The sequence below is a fragment of the Callorhinus ursinus genome, unplaced genomic scaffold (assembly GCF_003265705.2).
Source record: "Callorhinus ursinus isolate GAN/ISIS: 27379988/994484 unplaced genomic scaffold, GSC_fseal_2.0 scaffold5, whole genome shotgun sequence".
Lineage (NCBI taxonomy): Eukaryota > Metazoa > Chordata > Mammalia > Carnivora > Otariidae > Callorhinus > Callorhinus ursinus.
In genome coordinates, this window is record NW_027397067.1 from 21575427 (window position 1) to 21600445 (window position 25019).

The following is a 25019-nucleotide window of genomic DNA, read 5'->3' on the forward strand; positions in this document are numbered from 1 at the left end:
AGCAGGCTTCCTGAGCCCGATGTGGGGCTCGATCCCAGGATCCTGGGATCATGACCTGAGCCGAAGGCAGACGCTTAACCGACTGAGCCACCCAGGTGCCCCGGTATTAATTCTTTAAATATTTGGTAGTATTTCTCTGGGAAGCCATCCAGCCCTGGACTCTTGTTTGTTGGGAAATTTTTGATTGCTGAGCCAATTTCTTTACTGATTATGGGTCTGTTCAAATTTTCTATTTCTTCCTGTTTCAATTTTGATAGTTTATATATTTCTAGGAATTTATCCATTTCTTCCAGATTGCCCAATTTGTTGGCAAATAATTTCTCATAAAATTCTACTGTAATAATTGTATTTCTGTGGTGTTGGTTGTGATCTCTCCTCTTTCATTTGTGATTTTATTTATTTGGGTCCTTTATCTTTTCTTTTTGCTAAGTCTGGCTATGCATTTATCAATTTTGTTAATTCTTTCAAAGAACCAGCTCCTGGTTTCATTGATCTGTTCTATTGTTTTTCTGAAACCTGGGATTGTGGTACCTCCAACTTTGTTCTTTCTTAAGATTGCTTTGGCTATTCAGGAGCCTTTGTGGTTCCATACACATTTTAGGATTATTTGTTTTCTGTGAAAAATATTGTTGGTATTTTGATAGGGATTGCACTGAATATTTAGATTGCTTGGGTAATATGGACATTGTAACAATATTTGTTCTTTCCACAAGCATGGAATATCTTTCCATTGTGTTTTCTTCAATGTCTTATAGTTTTTAGAGTATAGGTTAAATTCACCTCCTTGGCTAAATTTTATTTAGGTACTTTATTCTGTTTGATGCAGTTGTAAATGGGATTTTTTAAAAAAAATTACTCTTCCTGCTAGTTTGTTGTTAGTGTGTAGAAATGCAACACATTTCTGTATGTTGATTTTGTATCCTGCAACTGTACTGAATTCATTTATTGGTTCTCATAGTTTTTTGGTGGAGTCTTTAGGGTTTTTATATATGATATCATGTCATCTGCAAATAGTGACAGTTTTACTTTTTTCTTACCAATCTGGATGCCTTTTACTTCTTTTTTCTTGTCTGGTTGCTGTGGCTAGGACTTTTGGTAATATGTTGAATAAAAGTGATGAGAGAGGATATCTTGTCTTGTTCCTGATCTTAGAGGAAAAGCTCTCAGTTCTTCACTATTGAGTATGATGTTAGCTTTGGGTTTATCATATATGGTTTTCATTATGTTGAGATATGTTCCCTCTATGCCCACTTTGTTAAGAGTTTTTATCATGAATGGATGTTGTACTTTGTCAAATGCTCTTTCTGCATCTTTTGAGGTGATTATGATTTTTATTCTTCATTTATACTTGTTTTTACATTTTTATTATTATTTTTTAAAGATTTTATTTATTTATTTGACAGAGAGACAGCGAGAGAGGGAACACAAGCAGGGGGAGTGGGAGAGGGAGAAGCAGGCTTCCCACTGAGCAGGGAGTCTGATGCGGGGCTTGATCCCAGGACTCTGGGATCGACCTTAGCCAAAGCAGACGCTTAACGACTGAGCCACCCACGCCCATATACTTGTTTTTTTTATATTGATCTTTTATCCTCTGACTTTGATAGGCTCACTTATTAATTCTAGTAGCTTTTTTGTAGACACTTATTAGTTCCAGTTGCTTTTTTGTAGACTCCTTAGGACTTTTTTTTTTACATAGATAAGCATGTCATTTGGAAGAAAGAAACCATACTGTCTTGATTGCTATAGCTTTATGATATTCTTTGAAGTCATGTATGCTTTTCCCCTCTTTCATGTAGACTTTATTTTTTAGAGCAGTTTTAGGTTCACAGAAGAACTGAGCAGAAAGTACGGTTCTCATGTATCCCTAGCTGTCCTCCCACCACCAACAGCTTTCCATACTAGCAACATTTCTCACAGGAATGGTACATTTGTTACAATTGATGAACTTATACTGACACATGATCATCACCCAAAGTCCATAGTTTACATTAGAGTTTATTATTGGGGTTGTACATTTTCAGGGGTTTGACAAATGAATAATGACATATATCTACCATATAGTATCATATATAATGGTTTCACTGCGCTAAAAATCCTTTGGGCTTTGTCTCTTCATTCCTACTGCCTCCCTAACCCCTGGCAACTACTGATCTTTTTACTGTCTTTGTAGTCTTGTCTTTTCCAGAACACTATACAGTTAGAATCAGAGAGTATGTAGCCTTTTCAGATTAGCTTCTTTCACTTAGTATTAAGACATTTTTCTGTATCTTTTCATGGCAGGATAGCTCATTTCTTTTAGCACTAAATGATATTCCTTTGTGTGGACGTATCACAAGTTATTTATCCATTCACTACCTACTGAAGGATATCTTAGTTGTTTCTAAGTTTTGGGAATTATCCATGTGTAGGCTTTATGTGGACATAAATCTTCATAATTTGATAAATACCAAGGAGCATGACTGCTGAATCATATGTTAGAGTATGTTTAACTTGATAAGAAAATGCCAAACTGTCTCCCAAAGTGGCTATACCAATTTACATTCCCACCAGCAGTGATTGAAAGTTCATGTTGCTCCACATCCTTGTCAGCATTTGATGTAGTATTCTGGATTTTGGCCATTATTATAGGTGCGTAGTGGTATCTCATTTTAATTTGCATTTCCCTAATGACATATGATGTGGAGCATCTTTTTATATGCTTGCTTGCTATCTATATATTTTCTTAGGTGAGGTGTCTGTTCAGGTCTTTTGCCTGTTTCTTTCATCAGGTCATTCATTTTTTTTATTGGTGAGTTATGAGAGTTCTTTATATATTTCGGATAACAGTCATTTACCACATGTCTTTCACAAATATTTTCTCCCAGTTTGTAACATGTCTTCTCATTCTCTTGACATATCTTTACTTTCAATCTGTATGTATCTTTATATTGAAACTGGATTTCTTCTAGACAACATATAGTTGGGTCTTGAAGTCATATATTCATTATGTTCTTTTTCAAAATTATTTTGGCTATTTTAGGCCCTTTGTATTTCCACATAAATTTTGAATCAGTTTTCCAACTATTGTAATTGGCATTGTCTTTAAAATTTCATTTTTTTCAATTATTTGTTTCCATTTAGTAGAAATACAATTGATTTTTTTCTAACTTACCTCCTGAGACCTTGCTAAACTCAGTCTATTAGTTTTTTGTTTGTTTGGTTTTCTGGTATTTTCTGTTAATTATCATGTCATTTACAAATAGGAATAGTTTGATTTCCTTTTTAAAAATATTTATTCCTTTGGGGCTTCTGGGTGGCTCAGTCATTAAGCATCTGCCTTTGGCTCAGGTCATGATCCCGGGGTCGTGGGATTGGGTCCTGCATTGGGTTCCCTGCTTGGCGGGGAGCCTGCTTCTCCCTCTTCCTCTACCCCTGCTTGTGTTCCCTCTCTCGCTGTGTCTCTCTCTGTCAAATAAATAAATAAAATCTTTAAAAAAAATAAAAATATTTATTCCTTTTATTTTTTTTGTCTTGCCTCATTCTCTCTGTCTGGGTCTTCCAGTAAAATGTTGAATAGATGTGATGACAGCGACATTTTCGGTTTGTTCCTGATCTCAGGGATAAAGTGTTGAATGTTTTACCATTAAGTTTGGTGTGACATGTATGGTTTTCGTAGCTGCCCTTTATCAGATTAAAGAGATTTCATTCTCTTTTAATATTCTTGAGAGGTTTTTTAAAAATGGATTGATGTTTAATTTTGTCAAATATCTTCCTTGTGCCTATTGAGATGATCGTATGGTTTTTCATTAATTCATTTTTCATTAATTGACTTAAGACTATTAAACCAACTTTGCAGTTCTGGGATAGACCCTAACTGATCATGATTTTTTTTTATACATTGCTGAATTCCATTTGCAAATATTTTGTTGAGAAATTTGGTGTCCATGCTCATGAGGGATATTATTTTACAATTTTCTTTTAATAGTGTTGGCAGGTTTTAGATTAGTTTTATGCTAACCTCATAACAGAAGTTGGAAAGTATTCCTTCTTTATTTTCTGAAGGAGTTTGTATAAGATTGGTACTATTTCTTCCATAATTGCTTGAAAAAATGTATTGGATGGAGTTAATGTGTAGATTTTTGAGAACAAATTAATTTCTTTGATATAGATCTTTTCAGATTTTCTACTTGATTTTTGTCAGTATTAGTTGTGTTTTTCAGGAAATTTTTTCATTTCGTCAGAGTTGTTCAGTTTATTGGTATAAAGTTGTTCCTGATATTCCCTTGTTATAGTTTTGATCTCTATAGGATCTTTAGTGATGTCACCTTTTTTATTCTTGATATTGGCATTTTGTATTCTCTAACGTTCTTTCTCCTCCCTACTCCTCAGCAGTCTTGTTTGAGGTTTATCAATTTCTTATGCCTTTTCAAAGAACCAAATTTTGGCTTTGTTAATTTTTTTCTATTCCTTGTCTCTTACTAATTTCGATTTTCGCTTTTATCTGTATTTTCTTCTTTCTATATACTAGAGCTTACTTTCTTTTTTCTACCTCATTTCTATGGAAACCTATATTATTACTATTAACCCTTCCTTATTTTCTAATAAAAGCATTTAAGTTATAAAAATTTTCCAAACCCTTGAATTAGCTACATTCCAGACATTTTGATATGTTGTGTTTTTAAATAAACACAATGATGTAAAAACACTACATATCATTATCCATCAGTTCAAAAAATGGTTGTTCCTTCTTTGTGATTTCATCTTATACCCAAGTGTTAGGGTGTATTTAAAACATTTTTCAGGTGTTCACATCTTTTGTAGATATTTTGATATTGATCTCTAATTAATTCCGTTATGATCAGCTAACATACTTTTAACATTTCAATCTCTTGTAATTTATTTTGGTTCGTTTTATTGCCCAACATATGGTCCATCTTTATGACTTCATATATAATTGAAATATATGTGTTCTGTGGTTGGTTGGTGTAGTATTCTATAAATGAAATTTAGTAAATGTAGTTGATAGTGTCATATAGAGATTCTACATTCTTAATGATTTTTTGCTCTGTAATTTAGTTATGTTGGAACAACTAGGTAGCAATTTGGGGAAAAAAGCCTATGTAACTTATAATTGGACCTTCGTATGAAAGTCAGGCTAAGCCCATACCATAGCGTAGCACATGATCTTGAAAAGGGTTTAGCCTATTCTGTGATGAAGGTGAAATCTTTAGAAATAACTCGACAGAAACATAGAGTTGGGTATTGGGAAAACTTTAAAATTGTTGCAGTTTATGTCTTCAGCCTCCCAGTCTTTTTTTTTTTTTTAAGATTTTATTTATTTATTTGAGAGAGAGAGAATGAGAGATAGAGAGCACAAGAGGGAAGAGGGTCAGAGGGAGAAGCAGACTCCCCACCGAGCAGGGAGCCCGATGTGGGACTCGATCCCAGGACTCCAGGATCATGACCTGAGCCGAAGGCAGTCGCTTAACCAACTGAGCCACCCAGGCGCCCAGCCTCCCAGTCTTAATGTGACAAAATATGGGTTCTAATTCCTCCTAGACAGAACATCTGAAAGGATAAATTGGAAGAGTTTTGTTTCCAGAGTAGCCCTGCTCCCCCACACCTCTAAATTCAAACCACAAGGATAAGAAAAGAATTTTTGTCTGTATGCCATATAAAGACCACACAGATTGTAGAAATACACACCAGAATAGAAGTAAGAGGAAATAATAGCAAGTATATGCAGCATAAGAACAGTAAAGTTTTGAGTAACTTTAGAGTTGGGATAATTTAAGATTGCATGTTATGGATTATACTTCCAGGTAAGATACCAGACTCCAGAATAAATTCCAACTGAATCAAATATTTAAAAAAGCAAAAAAAAAAAAGTATTATAAGAAAACGTGGGAGAATTCCTTTATAACCTTGGAATCAGGAAAGACTTTCTAACCATAACTCAAAACCCATAAACTCTAAGAGTTATAGATTAGACCTATAAAAAAATCCATGTCAATACACAAAAGCAGAAATTCCCCAAGTAAACAAAAACAAAAGCAAAGCAAAAAGCAAAGCAACATTAACAGGGAAAAACATTTGCAACTTATAACCAACAAAGGGCTAGTTTTCTAATATTTAAAGAGCTTCTAAAGTCAAAAGTACAAGAAACATGTATTAGAAATAGAATAAAAAATGGGAATTTTCAGTAGAAGAGTGGGAAAAGAATAAGGTAGTGCCTAAAAAAGGAAATGCAAGAGGCTTTTAAATTGTGTGAAAGAAGCTAAGCCTTGTTCATAATTTTAAAAAAATGCTAATTAAAATTTCACTGATATATTGTCATTTGCCAGATTGGCAAAAATCCAGGTGATAATATACTCTCTTGGAAAGGCATGGGAAAGCAGGTCTCTCATATTTTGTTGATGTTAGTATAGATTGGTACAATCCCCTGTGGAGGGCAGTTTGATTATATTTCAGATGCATATACTTTCAGGCCAGAGGTTTCTCTTCTGGGAATTTATCATACTTGCATACATGTAAAATGACATATGTACACAATTTTTCAGTCATAGCAATTTTTTTTTGTAAAAGTGAAAAAATGGGAACAGTTTAAATGTCTGCTGGTAGAGTTTATGGTATATCCAAGGCAATGGCATACATAGCTATTACAAAGAGTGTTAAGTACTTTATGTACTGAAATGGAAAGATCTCCAAGATGTATTTTTTTCTGTCCAAGTTTTTATTTAAATTTCAACAGTTAACATATAGTGTAATATTAGTTTCAGGTATAGAATTTAGTGATTCATCACTTACATATAACACCCAGTGCTCATCACAAGTGCCCTCCTTAATAACCCATCAGCTGTTTAACCCATCCCCCTTGCCCACCTCCCCTCCAGTAACCATTAGTTGGTTCTCTATAGCTAAGAATCTATTTCTTGGCTTGCCTCTCTTTTTTTTTTCTCCCTATGTTCATTTGTTTTGTTTCTAAAATTCCACATACGAGTGAAATCATATGGTATTTGTCTTCCTCTGACTGACTTATTTCACTTAGCATAATACTCTAGCTCTATCCAGGTTGTGGCAAATGGCAAGATTTCATTCTTTTTGATGGCCAAGTAATATTCCATTGTATGTATATGTGCATATACATTTGGGCTTTTTCCATAATTTGGCTATTGTTGATAGTGCTGCTGTAAACATCAGGGTGCATGTGTTCCTTCGAATCAGTGTTTTTATATCCTTTGGGTAAATACCTAGTAGTGTAATTGCTGGGTTGTAAGGTAGTTCCATTTTTACCTTTTTGAGGAACCTCCGTACTGTTTTCCAGAATGGTTGTACCAGTTTGCATTCCTACCAACAGTGTAAGAGGGTTCCCCTTTCTCCATATCCTGACCAACACCTGTTTCCTGTGTTATTAATTTTAGCCATTCTGACTGGTGTGAGGTGATATCTCATTGTAGTTTTGATTTCCCTGATGGTAAGTGATGTTGAGCGTCTTTTCATGTGTCTGTTAGGCATGGATGTCTTCTTTGCAAAAATGTCTATTCATGTCTTTTGCCCATTTTTAAATTGTATTATTTGTTTTTTTGGGTGTTGAGTTTGATAAGTTCTTTATGTATTTTGGATACTAGCCCTTTATCAGATACGTCATTAGCACATCTTCTCCCATTCTATAGGCTTCCTTTTAGTTTTGTTGATTGTTGCCTTCACCGTGCAGAAGCTTTTTATTTTGATGAAGTCCCAATAGTTTATTTTTGCTTTTGTTTCCTTGCCTCTGGAAATATATCTAGAAAGAAGTTGCTATGGCTGATGTCAAAGAGGTTACTCCCTGTGTTCTCCTCTAGAATTTTGATACATTCCTGTCTCACAGTTATGTCTTTAATCTGTTTTGAATTTGTTTTTGTGTATCGTGTGAGAAAGTGGTCCAGTTTCATTCTTTTGCATGTTGCTGTTCAGTTATTCCAACACCATTTGTTGAAGAAACTGTCTAAGAAGTATTTTTAAGTGAAAAGACAAGTGCAGACAGCGGTTCTGATATGCTACAATCTGTGTAAAAGAAGGCGGTCAAAGGCTTATATACTTGGTTATAACCTTGCTTGCATATGCATAAACAAACTCTAGAAGGGTACACATGAAACTACTAACAGTGAATTCTTGTGGTCATTGGGGAGCATGAAACCTGGGTAGTTGGGTCATAGGAGTGGGATGAAGTTTTTTCAGTGAATAACTTTTTTGATTTTTGAATTATGTAAATATTTTGCCTGTTCAAATAATTAGACAAAAGGAAAAAGGAAAAACTGAATTAGGTTGGCTATTAGTGAAAAATGCCAGCTAGATAAATAAAGACACTTCCTTCTTTTTGTCTTTCTTTTTCTTTATCTTTGTATGTTAGTGTAGGAAGTGGCAGAATACTGAGACAAATAGCGAGAAATGAGCAAGACTTAAAACAGTAAAAATGGGCCAAATTATCTTAGGGATTGTGCAGACTAAGTATAGAAAAACTTGAGATATACTAAATTATGGATTCATTTCCCTATAGGATAGCTAAATTGAGTTTGTGTTGGTAGATGAAAGACAAGGAATATTAACATGAATTATTTATTAGATATAAGTGCCTGTTCTTACTAAGTATGCTGTTACTGCTCAGGGGTCTGTGGAGAAGAATGTTTCATTTTCCAGAATATAAATTAGATGACACTTTTGCATTTCCATTTTATGTATGATTTGTGATAAAACCTTTTTCTTTGCCAAAGGAGACTTTCCTTTTGATGGGTATATGAAAGACATTTGGATTATTTAAAATATGGGTGTTATTTTTGTTCCTTTTAAATACATTGTAAAAAAAAGTTCAAATTGTATAAAATAGAGTACAATGGGAGATGAATCTCCTTTTCTTGTAGATTCTTCCTTCTTTCTTTTTAGAGTTTCTTAAATGGGCATTAAACAGTTGGACTGTCTTTCTTATTTATTTTCTATCTGAAACTCTTTAGAGAGAGGTCTTTTAGTAATGTTCAGATTTCCTAGGTTGCAGTATTTATGAAACCTTAGGATCTGGACCTTTTACTACAAACTCTAAATATTTGGGGATTTCCCTAGATATCTTATTGTTGATGATCTCTCATTTAATTTTGTTTTGGTCAGAGAACATACTTTGTATGAATACACCCTTCTTAAATTTATTGAGATTTGTTCTAAGGCCCAGCACAGAGTCTAACTTGGTGAATATTCCATGTGCATTTGAAAAGAATTTATAATTTGCCATTGTTGAATGTAGTATTCTATACATGTAAATTAGGATGATTAAGCTGATAGTGTTATTAAAATCTTCTATATCCTTACTTATATATATTTTTTGACCTTGTTTTTCTTTCAATTGCTGAGAGATAAGTGTTAAAATCCTCAACTAAGATTATGGATTTGTCTTTTTCTCCTTTTATTTTTGACAATTTTTGCTTCCGGTATCTTAAAGCTCCATTATTAGGTACATACAGATGTCTTCAAGAAGAATTGATTCTTATACATCGCTATGACATGACCCTCCTTATCCCTGGTAATATTTCTTGATTTGAAGTCTCTTTTGTCTGAGATATTAATATAACCATACCAACAATTTTTGGTAATTTCCTTTCAAACTATCTGTTTGAAATTTGATCAAAACCAAAAAGTTTAAAGAGAATTTCTTGCAAAGCACCAAAAGTGAATCTTGATTTTTTTATCCAGTTTGAGAGTCTCATTCAGTTGAAGTGTTTAATCCATTTACATTTTGCGTGGCTACTGATATAGTCATCTTCTGGCTTTTGTTGTTTCTGGTGAGAAGTCAGTTAACATTCTTTTTGTTTCCCAGGATGGAATATATCTTTTTTCTCTGTTTTTGAGATTTTCTTTTTATACTGAATTCTCAGCAATTTGAGTATGATGGGCCTATGTATGGTTTTGTTTGTATTTTTCCTGTTTGGGTTCTTTGAACTTTTTGGATCTATATGTTGTTTTTGGTCAAATTTAGAAAATATTTTTGGCTAGTATTTTGTCAAGTAATTTTTTTTTTTTTGCCCCATCATCTCTCTCTTTTTCTTTTGGGACTTGTGTACACCTGTGTTATCGGGATTCTGTGACTCTTTTTTCCCCAGTTTTTTCCTCTGTGCTTTAGTTTGTTTGCTAATTTCAACATCTGAGTCATCTATGGGTATGCTTCTAGTAACTGATGTTTTTTGTTAACTGATTTTCGTCTGTATAAGTCACATTTCCCTGTTTATTTGCATGTCGAGTTATTTTTTATTGTGTAGTGGACATTGTGATTGAGATTTTGTAGAGACTAGTTTCTGTTATCTTCCACTGAAGAAAAAGCAGATGTTAAATTATTGGCAGATTACCTTGTTGTGTTACAGAGGCTTGGTTTAGGTTTTGTTAGGGAAGGTGTATTTTGATTTTGTTATTAGTTCAAGGCAAAATCTCTCAGGCCTGAAATATGGTCTTTACTCCTAAAGCATGTCTCTTTTGGGGTTTCATTGGAATGCCTGAAGTATCTACCAAGCCCCTCTAATTTGGTGGAGCTCAAACTCTAGACTCTTCCTTGTGGCAGACAGCTGCTGAAATCTTTGCTTAGGTTCTTTCTGGTGAAATTTTCCTCAGTTCCTTGGAGTCTCATCCCACACAAACATAGTAAGGGCTCAACCATGTATCAGAGGAGAGTATATGCAGACTTGGGTGTTCTCTACTCTGTGGCTTCCTCTTTCCTGAGATTCCCCCCCCTCCTTTAATTTCTAACCATTCTGGTAGATTCAAACCCAGTCCTTTGATTCTTTGGGCCAGTAATATTTTGATTTTCTGCTTGAGCTGTATCTGCTTTGTGCCCTTTGGGCTATGGGATGTCTTCAGAGGAAAAGCCAGATAAATGTGTATCTCATACAGTATGATGCCCTTTTTTTAAGGGTTGAATGCCCTCTTGTTTCTTCTTACTTTTGGTTCCTCTTCTGTGCTTTGTTCTCTTTTATGTTTTGTCTAGAATTTATCACTGTCATCAGTAGGAGGATTAGCCTGATATAAAGTAATCCATCAATAGTAGAAGCTGGTGCCTTTTTATCTCAAATAAAAGAATATGTTGTGACAAAATATAAGAAAGCTCCCTTTTTTTTTTCCTTTGGCTTCTTAATCATTTGTTCCATAAAACTGAAACAATATCTTATTGACTAAAAAATTATATTCATACTCCCCTTTCCCATGAAGTTATCCTTTAGATAAGCAGAACTTTGTATTGATTTTCCATTAATTGCTACAGAATTGGAAAAATTGCTCCCTAAAGTTACTGAAAATGTTAATGTGAACATCTATAAACAGCTTTTTTTTTTTGTTGTTTAATAGTCACCTATATGGTACTTAACATGTGCCAGGTACTGGTCTAAGCAGTTTACATGTATTAACTTTCCTCACCACAATTCAGTGAGGTGGATATGATGAATGCTTCCATTTTTCAGATGAGGACACTCAGGAGCAGAGGGGTTAAGCTAGGAAGTGATGGAGCTGGGGTTTGAACTCAGGTGTTCTGGCTTTATTAGAATTTGTACTCCTAGCCATTGTGCTTTGCTACCTCTCCCACTCTATGCTGTGGGTATGTACCTGTTAATATTTGTGAAAAGTTTATAATCTACTTTAGGAACAGGAACATGATGTTGTATTACATAATAGTATTATATAATATACATATGGGAACTTTCTGTTGTGCCAGATACCCAGAAAAGACTCAAACACAACTTTCCCTGTAAATCGCACCTATAAATTCTAGGGAGTGTTCATCATTTTTTTCTTCTGTACTTTTACAACAGAGTATTTACATTTCTATTGAGTAGTTATTTCTTCTGCCTTGTATTGCAGCTAATAGTTTATAGGCTTGACCTTCCTATTAGGTTGTAAGGTCATTGAAGTGGAGATCACACCATCATTTTTGTAGACTTTCTGCCTTGGCATCTAGCCCACAATGAATATAATAGACCATGTTATTTGAAACTGTGATAAAAATATACTTAAAAATTTTTTTAAATTTATATTCAATTTAGTTAACATATACTATATTATTAGTTCCAGGGGTAGAATTTAGTGATTCATCAGTTGCATATAACACCCAGTGCTCATTATATCAAGTGCTCTCCTTAATGCCCATCACCCAATTACCCCATTCCCCTACCCACTTCCCCTAAAAACATACTTCTGTTTGCCACATAATGAATCTTTGTATATCCATGTATGTATATATCTTGTTTATGATAGGAGTATCTTATATTTGTGTTTTACATCCAGCTTTTCAAAGTTCTTTCCTATCTACTGTCTCTTTATGGAAGAAATATGAGCTTTCATTTACTAATTCATTCAGTAAATATTTTCTGAAAATCTATGTACCAGCTATTGTTCTAGTTGATTAGGATACAGCAAAACAAAACAAAAATCCCTGCTCCCATGTAGATTTCATTTTTGTGAGGAGGTAAAGATAAAAATAAGTAATATGTCAAGTGGTGATGAAAAAACACAGGATAAAGAGAATATGATGGAGAATAGTACTATTTTAGATGGTGTGATCTGGAAAGACTCTGTGAGGAAGTGGCATTTGAGTAGATACCTAAATGAAGTTAAGGAGTAAATTTGTAAATTTTCTTTTTTAAAAAAATTTTTTAAATTTTATTTTCTATTTTTTTTAAAGATTACCCATTTATTTAAGAGAGAGTGAGAGAGAGACCATGCATGCACAGATGGGGGGAGGGAGAGGGACAAGCAGACACTGTGCTGAGCGCAGAGCCTCATGTGGGGCTTGATCCCATGACCCTGAGATCGTGACCTGAGGTGAAATCAAGAGTTAGTTGCTCAACTGACTGAGCCACGCAGGCACCACTTAAATTTTCATTTTTATAAGAAACTGTTTAATTACTGTCAGCCTTATTTCCATTTTGTTTAAGAGTTTGTGGAAGAGTGGCTTAAGACCACTCAGTGTTTTTTCCTCCCCATTCAGTGGCCTGAGCAGTTGGAGCTGCAGACCAGTCTTCAGTGGCAGGCTGAACGCTCCAGTCTTCAGTGGGGAACTGCTAAATAGGCACCAAGGGCACGTGCATGCCTTTAGACCAGTCACCTACTTCAGGTTGAGTAGTGGTGAGCTCAGGAGCTGGAGCAGTCCATTCACCCTGAAATTCCTCCTTGGTCACAGCCTTTTTAGCAGCAGCCTGCTCTTTTTTTTTCAATCTCTTCAGAATCTCTGTAGAAGTAGAGATCAGCCATGACCTCCCATGGGTGTTCATGGGAGATGGTGCCATGCATGTGCAGAACTTCCTGGACCAACATCTACCACATCAGACCCAGAAGAGTTCCACGCAGAGGGAGTAGCAAAGACAAAAGCCTTTAAGTTGGGAAAAACAGCAAGAAGGGTATATTGGAAGTGCTAGAAAAATGAGATGGAAAGGTAGTGGGGGTAGTGTGTGTGAGGCAGATTATGAAGGGCCTTTTAAAATATGGTAAGGACTTTGGGTTTTATTCTAAGTTTGATGGAACAAAATGTTCATTGGAACATTTTCAGCAGAGTCACATCTGAATTGTGTTTAACAGGTTCAGTCTAGATGCTATGTACAGAATAGGATGCATAGGGAGCAGGAGTAGAATCGGAGACCAGTTATGAGGCTGTTGAAGTAATCTAGACCAGAGATGTTGGCTGTTTAAATTAGGATTGAGGCAGTGGAAGTGATGATGTGTGATGTGTTCAGATTTGGATATATTTGAAGATAGAGCCAGAACCAAGAGAACCTGCTGAAGAATTTTTTTAGGGTATGAGAAAAAATAAAGGAGTTGGAAATTATTTCCATGTTTTTGGTCTGAGTGACATGGTAAATGTTAGTACCATTTACTGAAATGGGAAACGTTGACAGAAGGGGCCAACTGAAACAAGCTATGTATCACTGCCCTTATTTTTATATGAGGAAACTGAGGAATAAAGAGTTTTGATAAACTTTGGGCTAGAATCCTTGTTGCCTTTTTGCTAGCCCCAAATTTCTTCAAATAAGTGTCTCAGTATGTTTTATTATTAGTTTTACTTGTATGATGATAACTCATGTTCATTTTAAAATTCTTTGAAAAGAAGAGCCTGAGCAAGGGTGTTTTAAAAGCCTTTGAGAAATTACATATTTTCTAGGATGGTAATGGTCAAAGAGCCTAGCGCCTTGTAGATATTGAGTAATTGTTTGCTAGGTTCAGTCTCATCTTCAACTTTGACATTTTAAAAGCATGTATCTGTCTTGTAGTTAAGATAACTTGCATGAATTGAAAATTGCAGTTTGTCTTTCAGAAGGTAGTGGTTAAGACTAGGAATCATAAGATCTAGGTTTGGAGTCTTGGTCTGCCCTTTACTTTTAGTTAATCACTCTACCATTCTCATCCTTAGTTTTCTCATCTGTGAAATTGGAATGATACCTACTCATCTCACATAATTACTATGAAGATAAATTGAGATCATGTATGCTTAACAGTGCTAGCATACAGTGCCTATCAAATATGCAATTAAAGTTTATGGAGTGTTTTTTTATTCATTTGAGAGAGAGAGAGCACCATGAGCAGGGAGGAGGGTCAGAGGAAGAGGGAGAAGGAGAAGCAGACTCTCTGCTGAGCAGGGTGCCCAATGTGGTGTTTGATCCCAGGACCTCAGGATCATGACCTGAGCCAAAGGCAGCCACTGTACTGACTTAGCCACTTAGGTGCCCCAAAGTTTATGGAGTTTGAATTGTAATAAAGCTACCATGAGATATTCACAGATTTTAAGGAAATTTGTAGTGGAGAAAGTTTGTGGGAAAATTCTGTAATTTTTTTTAAAGATTTTATTTATTAGAGAGAAAGTACGTGCATGTGCGCATGAGTGGGGTGGGGAGCAGAGGGACAAGCAGATTCCCCTCTGAGCAAGGAGCCTGACATGGGGTTTGATCCCAGGACCCTGAGATTATGACCTGAGCTGAATGAAGTCAGACGCTTAACCAACTGAGCCACCCAGGCACCCCAGAAAATTCTGTACTTAAACACGTTAATTTTTCCAAAATTATTATGTATATTAACATGTTACAAAGAATATTTTACTGAAGATAAATGTTTGTGTTTACAGGTATTGGTTTGCCTTGAAAAAGGGTTATCATGTGGCTTTCAAAAATAGCAGCAAAACTGATAACTTTATGGAAGAACAAATTGATCCACATAAAGAAGTTATAGATAGAATGACTGATTTGAGCATGCTCAGGCTATTTGAGACCTACCTGGAAGGCTGCCCACAACTTGTTTTGCAGCTCTACACCTTTCTGGAACATGGTCAAGCAAATTTCAGTCAGTGTAAGTCTTTCGTAACACCCTGTGTTAAATGGATGTTCTGAGATCTTTTTTTTTTTTCAATATTTTTTTGTGGGCGGGGAGGGGAAAAAGGGAGAGGGAGAAAGAGAATCTTTAAGCAGGCTCCATGCCCAGCACGGAGCCCAACATGGGGCTTGATCTCCCAACCCTGAGATCATGACCTGAATCGAAATCAAGAGTTAGATGCTTAACTGACTGAGGCAGCCAGGAGCCCCTCAACTACATAACTCTTTAAAAAGGTTTTGGAAGTTTTCTTACAGTTTTTTACTTTTTAGAATTATTCATTTTTTTGAAAAGAAGTATATTGTGGAAATATCAAAAAGTATATGAAGATATATTGTCTCCCTCTCCCTTCTTCCCGTTTCTTCTTTTGTCTGCCCAGAAAGGAAACTATTATTGTTAGTTTTTTGATGATTCTTTCAGAAAATTTTTTTAAAAATCTATATTCTTTTTCAGAAATGATAACATAAAAATTGTCTTTGCTTTTTACACTTAACAGTATGTCTTGGAGATCTATCCATATCAATACAGAAATAACTCTCTCATTCATTTTTATTATCTGCATAGTATTACAAGTTATGTATGTACCATGATTTATTTAACAAGCCCTATATTTATGTTAATTTAGGTTGTTTCTAATATTTTACTCTTGTAAAAAAAATGCTGCAATGAGTAATCTTATGCAGGAATCATTTTGCATGTGTGAAGTATATCCATAGGGTAAATTCCCAGAATTGGAATCATTGGATGAAAGTGCAAACACCACAAAATTGTGAAAATTTTGTAAGTTGGCCAATATATTCCTCCTCTCTAGCAGATTTCCTCATTAAGGTAAAATGTTCATTTTTAAAGGACAATTGGTATTTTCATTAAAAAAACCTTTTTAGGTATTTAATTTGAGATGTTAAAAAAACCCATTTGCTAAATAATAGCCCCAGTTTTCATTAATGACTCTGGTTCTGTGTTTACTTGGATTCATCGCAGAGGAACAGATTATCATTTTCCCTGGAGTTCCTTCTATGTTAGAGTCACCTGTGAGATCAGTTCATTCCCTCAAACAGTCTTCTTGTTTCCAATTTCCCATAAACCTCTAGACTGTGGTCCCTTCTAATATTTTTACCTTTACTTTGATTGTTAGTAATACATCAAAGAGAATGTACTTATGAGACTTTGTATTCCTTGTGATTCAAAGAATTTGTGGGTTTGTGCTTAAAAGTTCTATATCATATAGTTCTTGAAGCTAGAAGTTCGACATTTAGAGCTTACAGCCTGTATTATGGTAGATTTTCTGATGATTCCAAGTAGTACACAGCATCCATACCAGCAGTGGGATCCAGTAACAGCTCTCTTTATGTTAGTGTTCTATCCTCCATCCTTTAGTTTCTTCTTGAAGTAAGAAGTTTAGATGTTAGTTAAAAATAGCAAAAAATGAGAAATCTAATTATAGACTGTTAGTATAAAAATGATGTAGCCACTAGAAATAGTATTTATAAATAAATTTTAATGACATAGAAAAGTAATTCTAAAATAAAATTCAGGCAAAAAATTTATGAAATTTTCTATCATACTTTTTTTTTCTTAAAACAAGCTCTGGTCAGTTTTATTAAAGAAAAATTTTGTGTGATTTACTGTTCACCAGTCTGTTCTGGCATGCTTCTAAGGATATCAGAATCACCTGGATCAGTTATAGCTAGTGTCATACTCTATAGTATTTCCCACATGCTGTGCCCAATTCAATATTATTGCCACTGTAGTGATGGACACCAGTTTTGGACAACATGGTGTAGTATTCCTATTTTAGATCTCCTCAAGGCTGGGCAGTTGGCGAGGATGACCAGTTTCGCTTTGCGTGTCTGATCATTTTCAGAGGAGACTTGTACCCCAGCACATATTTTCCACTTTTCATAGTGAGTTGGAACCTAGAGTTGATTGACTCCAGCGACTTTTTCATCTTCTTTGTGGCCACCATCTTTTTGCCTTAGATGTGGGACGGTCCCAACCCAAAACAGCTACCAAAATGGCCAGGAGAGAGAAAGGAAAGAGTTCCCACAATGCAAAGCTCTTGATTGCCAAATTTTCTATCATACTTTTAAGGATACAGAGAAATTATTATATAGGAATGGAAGAAAACATGCAAAACGTCAACTGTGGCTGCTTCTTGGTAGTAGGATTATGAATGATTTTATTTCATCTTTAAACTTTCCTGAATTTAAAAATTTTCTGTGGTACTCATATATTGTTTTGACAATCAGGAAGAATAAAATGTACAAAAAATCAGGTTATATATAGAAGTACTTCAGAAGACTGAACATATTCTTTTATCTTTGCACTTTCCTGAAATTATACTAAAAAGGGGAGTGAAGGAGTAAAAACCATATAAATCCACAAGGACAAAGAGAATGTAAAGTAGAATAGCAGATTAGAATATCAACAAATGTTTAGAAGATGGAAAGCAGATGGAAAACAGATTATTTAAATAAACTTTACCACTGAAAGTCTAAATTATTTGAATTAATCCTCTCTCTGAAAATACATAAAACAATTGGTTATTTTTGAAAGTCTTCATAAAACCATAAAACAGTCTGATATGAGAGGCCAAAATATACTTGAAAATGGGAACACAGGGTTAATAAGATTCTGAAGGCATTTATACCTGGAGGGTTTTTTGTTTGTTTGTTTGTTTGTTTTGCTTTTTAACCAAACCTGTAAGTAGCAGATTCAGTTTTGATAGCTTCCAGTGTGTGGACTGAAGACAAAACTCAATCCTCATAAGGAAGGGACGTCTGATAGAAAGTTCTAATCTGTAGAAATGTTACCCCAAAAGGTACCCTCCTCAGGGCAAAAGTATCTACTTTCAAGAGATAGCAAGGAATATTGCCTTGCTGCTGAGTAGAGCAGGGAAACATAACAATATAACAATTTTGCAATCAAAATTCTCATCTTTAGTCCAAAAAACAAAAAAACCCAAAAACAAACTAATAAAAGCCAAGCTATGAATATAGTTTAAAGTGGTCCCAGACTGATAATGACCCTAGCCATCTTGCACGAACAAGTGTAAATCCTCCCTGGAGGAATTCACTTACTCTTGGGCCTCAGGTAATTTTCACAGATAGTTTTCCAAGGAAAATGAATGGCTTACAGTAATTTATAGCACCAAAAGAAATAAGGCATCATGAGTAAGAACAGCAGAAATAGAAAAAAACTTATTAAGCCCTTAGATATTGGAAATTAACAGTTGCAAAGTATAAGACATACATCCTATTGTGTTGAAAGAGGTAAATGAACTGAAAAATATAGGAAACTATAAAAAATGAATTGTGTATTTGAAAAAGAAAAGAGTAGAATTTATGAGAATGAAAAGATTTAAGAATTGAAATTAAAAACTTAGCAGATAAGACATAACTGTATAGACAGTGATTCAATGCCAGATCAGAAGAAATTATTCAGATTATACTTTATAGAGACAAAGAGATAGAAAATGTGAAAGGGATATTAAGAGACATGGAAGGTGGGATGAGAAGGTTTAATATACATCTGAGCAGAGTCTGTGAAGGAGAGGAGAGAAAGAATGGAACAGAGGTAATTTTGAAAAGTTAATGGCTGAAAAAATTTCAGAAATGATGAGAGTCACCTACCCACAGATTCAGGAAGCCCTTCATCTGACAAACAACTAAGTAAAAGAAATCCATGCCTTAGCATATCACTACTAAAGGAAATTTCAAAGAATATACTTCATGCAGGACAGAGGTGTTCTGAGATGCAAGAAGGAATAAAGAGGAAAGAAAATAGTAAATACGTGAGTAAATCTAAATGAAGACTGTAAAATAAAAATAATACTATGTAGTTAAGAAAAAAATAGAAGGAAAGTATAAGAGAGTGATGACATGTAAGTCTGGTAGGAGATAATGGAGTTAAAGTGTTTTAAATTCCTTGTATAGTCCAGAAAAAAGGTAAAGGAAAGGTGGATCTGGGTTATTTGAAGTGTAAAACTAAAACATTTAGAGAGACCGTATTTAAGAAAAAAAATATAATATGAAAACAAATTAGATACTGTGTTAGTCTGTGTAGGCTGCTATAATAGAATTCTACGGCTTAACCATCAGAAATATATTTTCTTCAAGTTCTGGGGATGGGAAGTGTAAGATCAAGGTGCCAGCAGAGTTGGTTTCCGGTGAGGGTTCTCTCTTTGGGTTGCAGATGGCCACCTTATTGCTGTGTCCTCACATGGCCTTTCCTCTCTGTATGGAGAAAGATCTCTGGTGTCTCTTCCTCTTATAAGAACATCAGTCCTATCAGACTTGGGCCCTGCCCTTATGACCTTATTTAACCTTAAAAACCTCTTTAAGGCACTATTTCAAAATAGAGCATTAAGGGTTAGGGCTTCATCATATGAATTTTGGGGGAATACAGTTCAGTCCATAAAAGGTAGGAAAGAAAACATTTTAAAAAAATACAGATAGCTGACAAATGCCACAAATTTCACAAGAGGAAGAAAAGCAATATATTTTTTATTATTTTGATACTCTAATATTTTTGGCTGCATACTCTGATTGACTTGATAATTTTTAATTTTGTAGAGAGAATAGAAAAATTCAATGTTTTTTAGCATAGTTGATTGAAATTTGTTTTTTATTTTAACTTAGAAAAGTTTCAACTTCACAAATTATTAATAATATGTATATTTTTTGGATTGTTAAGTCTGGAAAAACACTGGCAGTTTTTTTACTAATGTGCTACAAAATCAGAATATATCTAAATATCTAAATATCTAAATATCTAAAATCTATCTAAATCTATCTAAATATCTAAATATCTAAAAAAATATATTTTTTTTCATGAAGTAACTAATTTTCAGTACTGTTTGAACTGACAACACTAGTTTATTATTGATGTCTCATTTAGTAAATATTGGTAGTCTTAGGTTTTCTTCACTGGTGTCAGTAATATCAACTCAGAAAATAATAATCTGTATATGCATAATTTGACAAGGTCATTTCAGACTGAGAGAAATACATAAGCAAAGATACGGTTGTAAAGACAAGGAATTTAGTTTGGATAGAGTGTGATTTAATGTTAGGTTAGCTAAATGATCAGAAAAATATATTAGAGCAGGTAGATTAGTAAGAAATGGGAAATAGTTTCGAACTAATCATGTCAACTGGATAAGGCTAGACCATTATGCCTAATGTTAAGTAATCAAAGGCCTGTTGATGGCAATACAGTGAAGTATCTTTTTTTTTAGATTTTATTTATTTGACAGAGAGAGAGACAGTGACAGAAGGAACACAGCAGGGGAGTGGGGGAGGGAGAAGCAGGCTTCCCGCAGGGCAGGGAGCTGATGCAGGGCTGGATCCCAGGACCCTGGGATCATGACCTGAGCTGAAGGCAGACGCTTAAGGTGCCCTGTGAAGTGTTAATATCAGGCAAACTGCCTGAGAATCTTAGCTCTGTCACTTAGTAAGATTTTAATTATTTAAACAAATCTTATAAACATATTTCTCAAAACTAAACTAAATGTGTTCTCAACTCAGTTTCCCTTAGGTCTTCAAAATGACCACAGCCACTTCAATACACCAAGGGAAAATAGAGAGTAAGTAGGAGTAGAGACAGGGCGTTTAATCAACTGCAGTTAAAATGTCTTATTTTCCCAAATCTTATAAAAATATATGACAGAGTGAACACATTGCTAGAGCTTTGCTAGGCTTGAAAGGACCTGGGCAGGTGTGAGTCCCTGAAATTTAAGCTTCATTACTTTTTTTATAAACCCATCTATGAAGTAAAACATTAACATAAAACTTTGATATATTAAATATGCATGTTGTGATTTCTAGCAAAACCACCAAAGAATAAAACAGCGTATCACTGAAGGATGTGGGTTATTAGATTGAAAGTGTGAATAAAAATGGCCATACTGAGCCTATCATTATAACATTTGGAGAAGCAAGGATAAAGATAACATTCTATGAGATGTGAGAGAAACTGAATGGCATTGAAATTCTTCATTGTATTACTTGAAATTAGAGCTTAAAGAGTAATGACTTTAAAGTTTCAATGGAAAACATTAAAAAAATTTTTTTAAGGTTTTTATTTATTAGAGAGTGCATGAGCGGGGTGGAGGGTAGTGGGAGAGGAAAGGGAGAAGCAACAACCCCCCCCCCCATGCTGAGCAGGCAGCCCTATGTGGAGCTCAGTCCCAGGACCCTGACCTGAGTGGAAGGCAGACGCTCAACTGACTGAGCCACCCAGGTGCCCCGAAAATATTTTTTTTAAAAGATTTTATTTATTTATTTGACAGAGACACAGTGAGAGAGGGAACACAAGCAGGGGGGAGTGGGAGAGGGAGAAGCTGGCTTCACACCAAGCAGGGAGCCTGATGCGGGGCTCAATCCCAGAACCCTGGGACCATGACCTGAGCTGAAGGCAGATGCTTAATTGCTGAGCCACCCAGGTACCCTCCCAAAACATTTTTCAACTTTTTAAAAAAGATTTTTAAAAAATTAATTAATTTGAGAGAGAGCACGCAGGGGCGGGGGGGCGGGCAGAGGGAGAAGGACAAGCAGACTCCATGCTGAGCATAGAGCCTGACTTGGGGCTTGATCCCAGGACCCTGAGATCTTGACCTGAGCCAAAATCAAGAGTCAGATGCTTAACCAGCTGAGCCACCCAGGCACCCCACATTTTTTAACTTTCAATTCTCTTTCTAGCAAGACTGTATATCAAATGTGAGGGTAGAATAAAGATATTTTGAGACATACATGGTCTCAAAAATTTTTTGCTTAGGTGCAACATCTCTCAGGAATATCTGGAGAATGCTTGATCAAAACATGAGACTAAAGCAAGACTTGAAAACAGGAAACAGGAAGTTAACACCAAAGAGAAGTGAAGGGAAGTTCTGGGAAGGCAGAAAGCAAGACTTGAAAACAACCACCTTAGACCAATAGGATCCTATTCTTAGAAAAAAGGAACAGATTAATAGATGTGTATATAGGAAGTTTTACTAATTAATTAATTTGAAGATTTTCCTAAGAAATATTGATAGGATTATGAAAAACTAAGCAAGTGAAGGAACAATGAACAGTTTTAAAAGAAAGGAAATATATCAGTGTAATACTTGGCTGAGCAATAAAAAAAAAATCTTTACTTGTGTAGTTATAATAAGATAAACACCAAATACTGACTTTTACCAAAAATTGTGATGTTACTCTGTTGGGCTAGACAGAGGGAAAGGAAAATGCAAGTAAGGTGTGTATTTATGTGTGTATGTGCTAAATTTTCTTCTTTCCAAAGAGGAAATCAAGAAGGAGTATCTAAAGCAGATAAAGTAAAAAATATTTGTTTTATTTATAAATACAACAATAAATGTCAGAAGAAAAGTTAGAAGAGTTTTAGTGATTTCTTCTGGGGGCTGTGACTGAGAGGTGAGGAGGGGTAGAGCTTAGTGACATTTAAATTATATGTATTAATTTTTTTTGTTTATTTGTTCAGTTGTTACATATATGTAGTTTTGTAGAAGTTAAAACTAATTAGAGAAAAAAATCATAGGACAATTTAGAGGAAAGCAGTGCCTTAATTAAAATATACTAGAATTAAAGAAGAAAGAAAAAAGTCCAGCTAATTGTATGGTCCAGCATGGAATATTGTAAAACCAGGAGAGTAGACAAAGGCATTTAAAATCATCATAATCTTCTTCAATAGGTCAATTTAAGTAAATTGCTTTTTTATTCTAATATATAGACCTCCAATGAGACTAAGTGGGAAGGAATAGCATTCTGTATTCTGCTTTAAATTCTTTCTAATCCTCTGATGTCTTTGCTTTCAGTTTTATAAACGTTCTCAGCTTTGACGGGCTAATGGCATGCCTTTTCAAAGTAATACTGAACTTCTGTAATTTGTTGGGGGGAGAAAAGGGGTAAAGATATCAAGTCTATAGAAATCTGTAAGTTTTAGAATATATTTATATTTTTGATTCATCATCTAAAGAAATGGGAAATTGAGCTTGTTGATACCTTATACTTACATTAAATTTTCTATTTAACCTCCCTCTCTTCCTCCCTTCCTTCTTACTGCTGTCCCCCATTATGCTGTGTCTGGGTGAATTAAGTATATATTCAAGGTCAAAGCCAAAGGGACTGGAGAAGCTAGGACTGTAATTGTAGAGGACTTCCAGAGTGTGCAGTTTCCATTATACCAATTGCACAATAAAATTTGTACAGTGAATTTATTTAAAATCTTATAAAGCAGTCTAATATAGCATTTAAGTACACCAACTTTGAAATCAGGCAGATTTAGCTTCAAATCTCAGCTCTCTGCAACTTGCTAGCTGTGTGACTTAAGTCAAGTAATATGTATATTTTCTAAGCAGCAGTTCTTTCATATGTAATATGGGAATATTAATATCTATTTCAAAGGATTAGGTGAGATGAGTATATAAAGTACTTGATGTGTTTTAGGTGTGTATATAGATAAAGATAAAGCATGTATGGCATATAGTAATTTAATATTGCTATTATTATTCTTATAACAGTATATCTATTTTTTATTTTTTATTTTGTAGATGCAGCCATTACGGTCTCTTGCTGTGCTATTTCTTGGTCAACTGTTGATTATCAAGTAGCTTTAAGAAAATCCTTGCCTGATAAAAATCTCCTTAATGGATTCTGTCCCAAATTCACATACCTCTTTTATAAGTTGTTTACATTATTATCTTGGATGCTGAGTGTTGTACTTCTTTTATTCTTAAATGTTAAGATTGCATTATTTCTGTTATTATTTCTTTGGTTTTTAGGGATATTGTGGGCATTTAAAAAGCAAACTCAATTTTGTGCTTCTATAAGTATGGAATTGTTATACAGAGTTGTTGTTGGATTCATTCTTACTTTTACATTTTTTAATATTAAGGGACAGAATACTAAATGTCCAATGTTTTGTTATTATATTGTAAGGGTATTGGCCACAGTGGGGATATTGGTTGTGTTCTGGATTTCCCCAGTCTCTATTTTTAATTCAGACTATTTTATGTCTATCAGTATCACTGTAGCTCTTACTCTTGTCCTTGGAATTATTTTTCTTATTGTTTATTATGGGACTTTCCACCCAGACAGAAATGAAGAAACAAAACCTGATGAAATTGATGGAAGAGCAGTTCAAAGAGATTGTAGAATGAAGTATTTTCTAATGGAATAGCTATTCATTTGTGAGATCTGTTTTCTTATTTTTTTTGTTTCATTGGTTAATAAAGAAAATGTTATGTCTATGTGTTGTTTCTTATTTTTGCCTATTTATTTTTGCTTTTAATTTGAGATCAGTTTTAGTACATTAACTATGAATGTGAGAGAGCATAGTAATACTTTATTATTTAAATTAATTTCTCATTTGGTTTTAAAGATCTTGGGTACTCAAGTACATTTCCCTCTTGCCTAATAGAGTTGCCAGCTTGAGCCTGAATTGGAAGAAATGTTCTGGTTCCCTGAAATTAGAAACCTGGAATTGAGCTTCCCTTCAACTTTTCCCTCATTCTTTCTTTCTTTCTTTTCTTTTTTTTATTATGTTCAGTTAGCCAGCATATAGTACATCATATGTTTTTGTTGTAGTGTTCAACGATTCATTAGTTGCGTAGAACACCCAGTGCTCATCCCAATACGTGCCCTCCTTCACTCCCTAATTTCTGAACTACAACTAATGCTTGT

At 34.6% G+C, this 25019-nt stretch overlaps 1 protein-coding gene across 7 annotated transcripts in view; it reads left to right on the forward strand.

Moving 5' to 3' along the window:
- The window catches only part of XKR9 (XK related 9), an 86405-nt gene extending 61819 nt beyond the window's left edge, over window positions 1-24586 (forward strand). For 6 of the 7 annotated variants that reach the window (XM_073892879.1, XM_025870716.2, XM_025870717.2 and 3 more), the window contains 2 exons: window positions 15095-15315; window positions 23888-24586. In XM_073892879.1, the coding sequence (XP_073748980.1) occupies window positions 15095-15315; window positions 23888-24516 (850 nt within the window). In that variant the 3' untranslated portion in view covers window positions 24517-24586. Of the gene's footprint in view, window positions 1-15094; window positions 15316-18974; window positions 19130-23887 lie in introns of all 7 variants that reach the window. The other variant, XM_073892881.1, reaches the window with a different exon arrangement.
- Window positions 24587-25019: the final 433 nt, after the last annotated feature.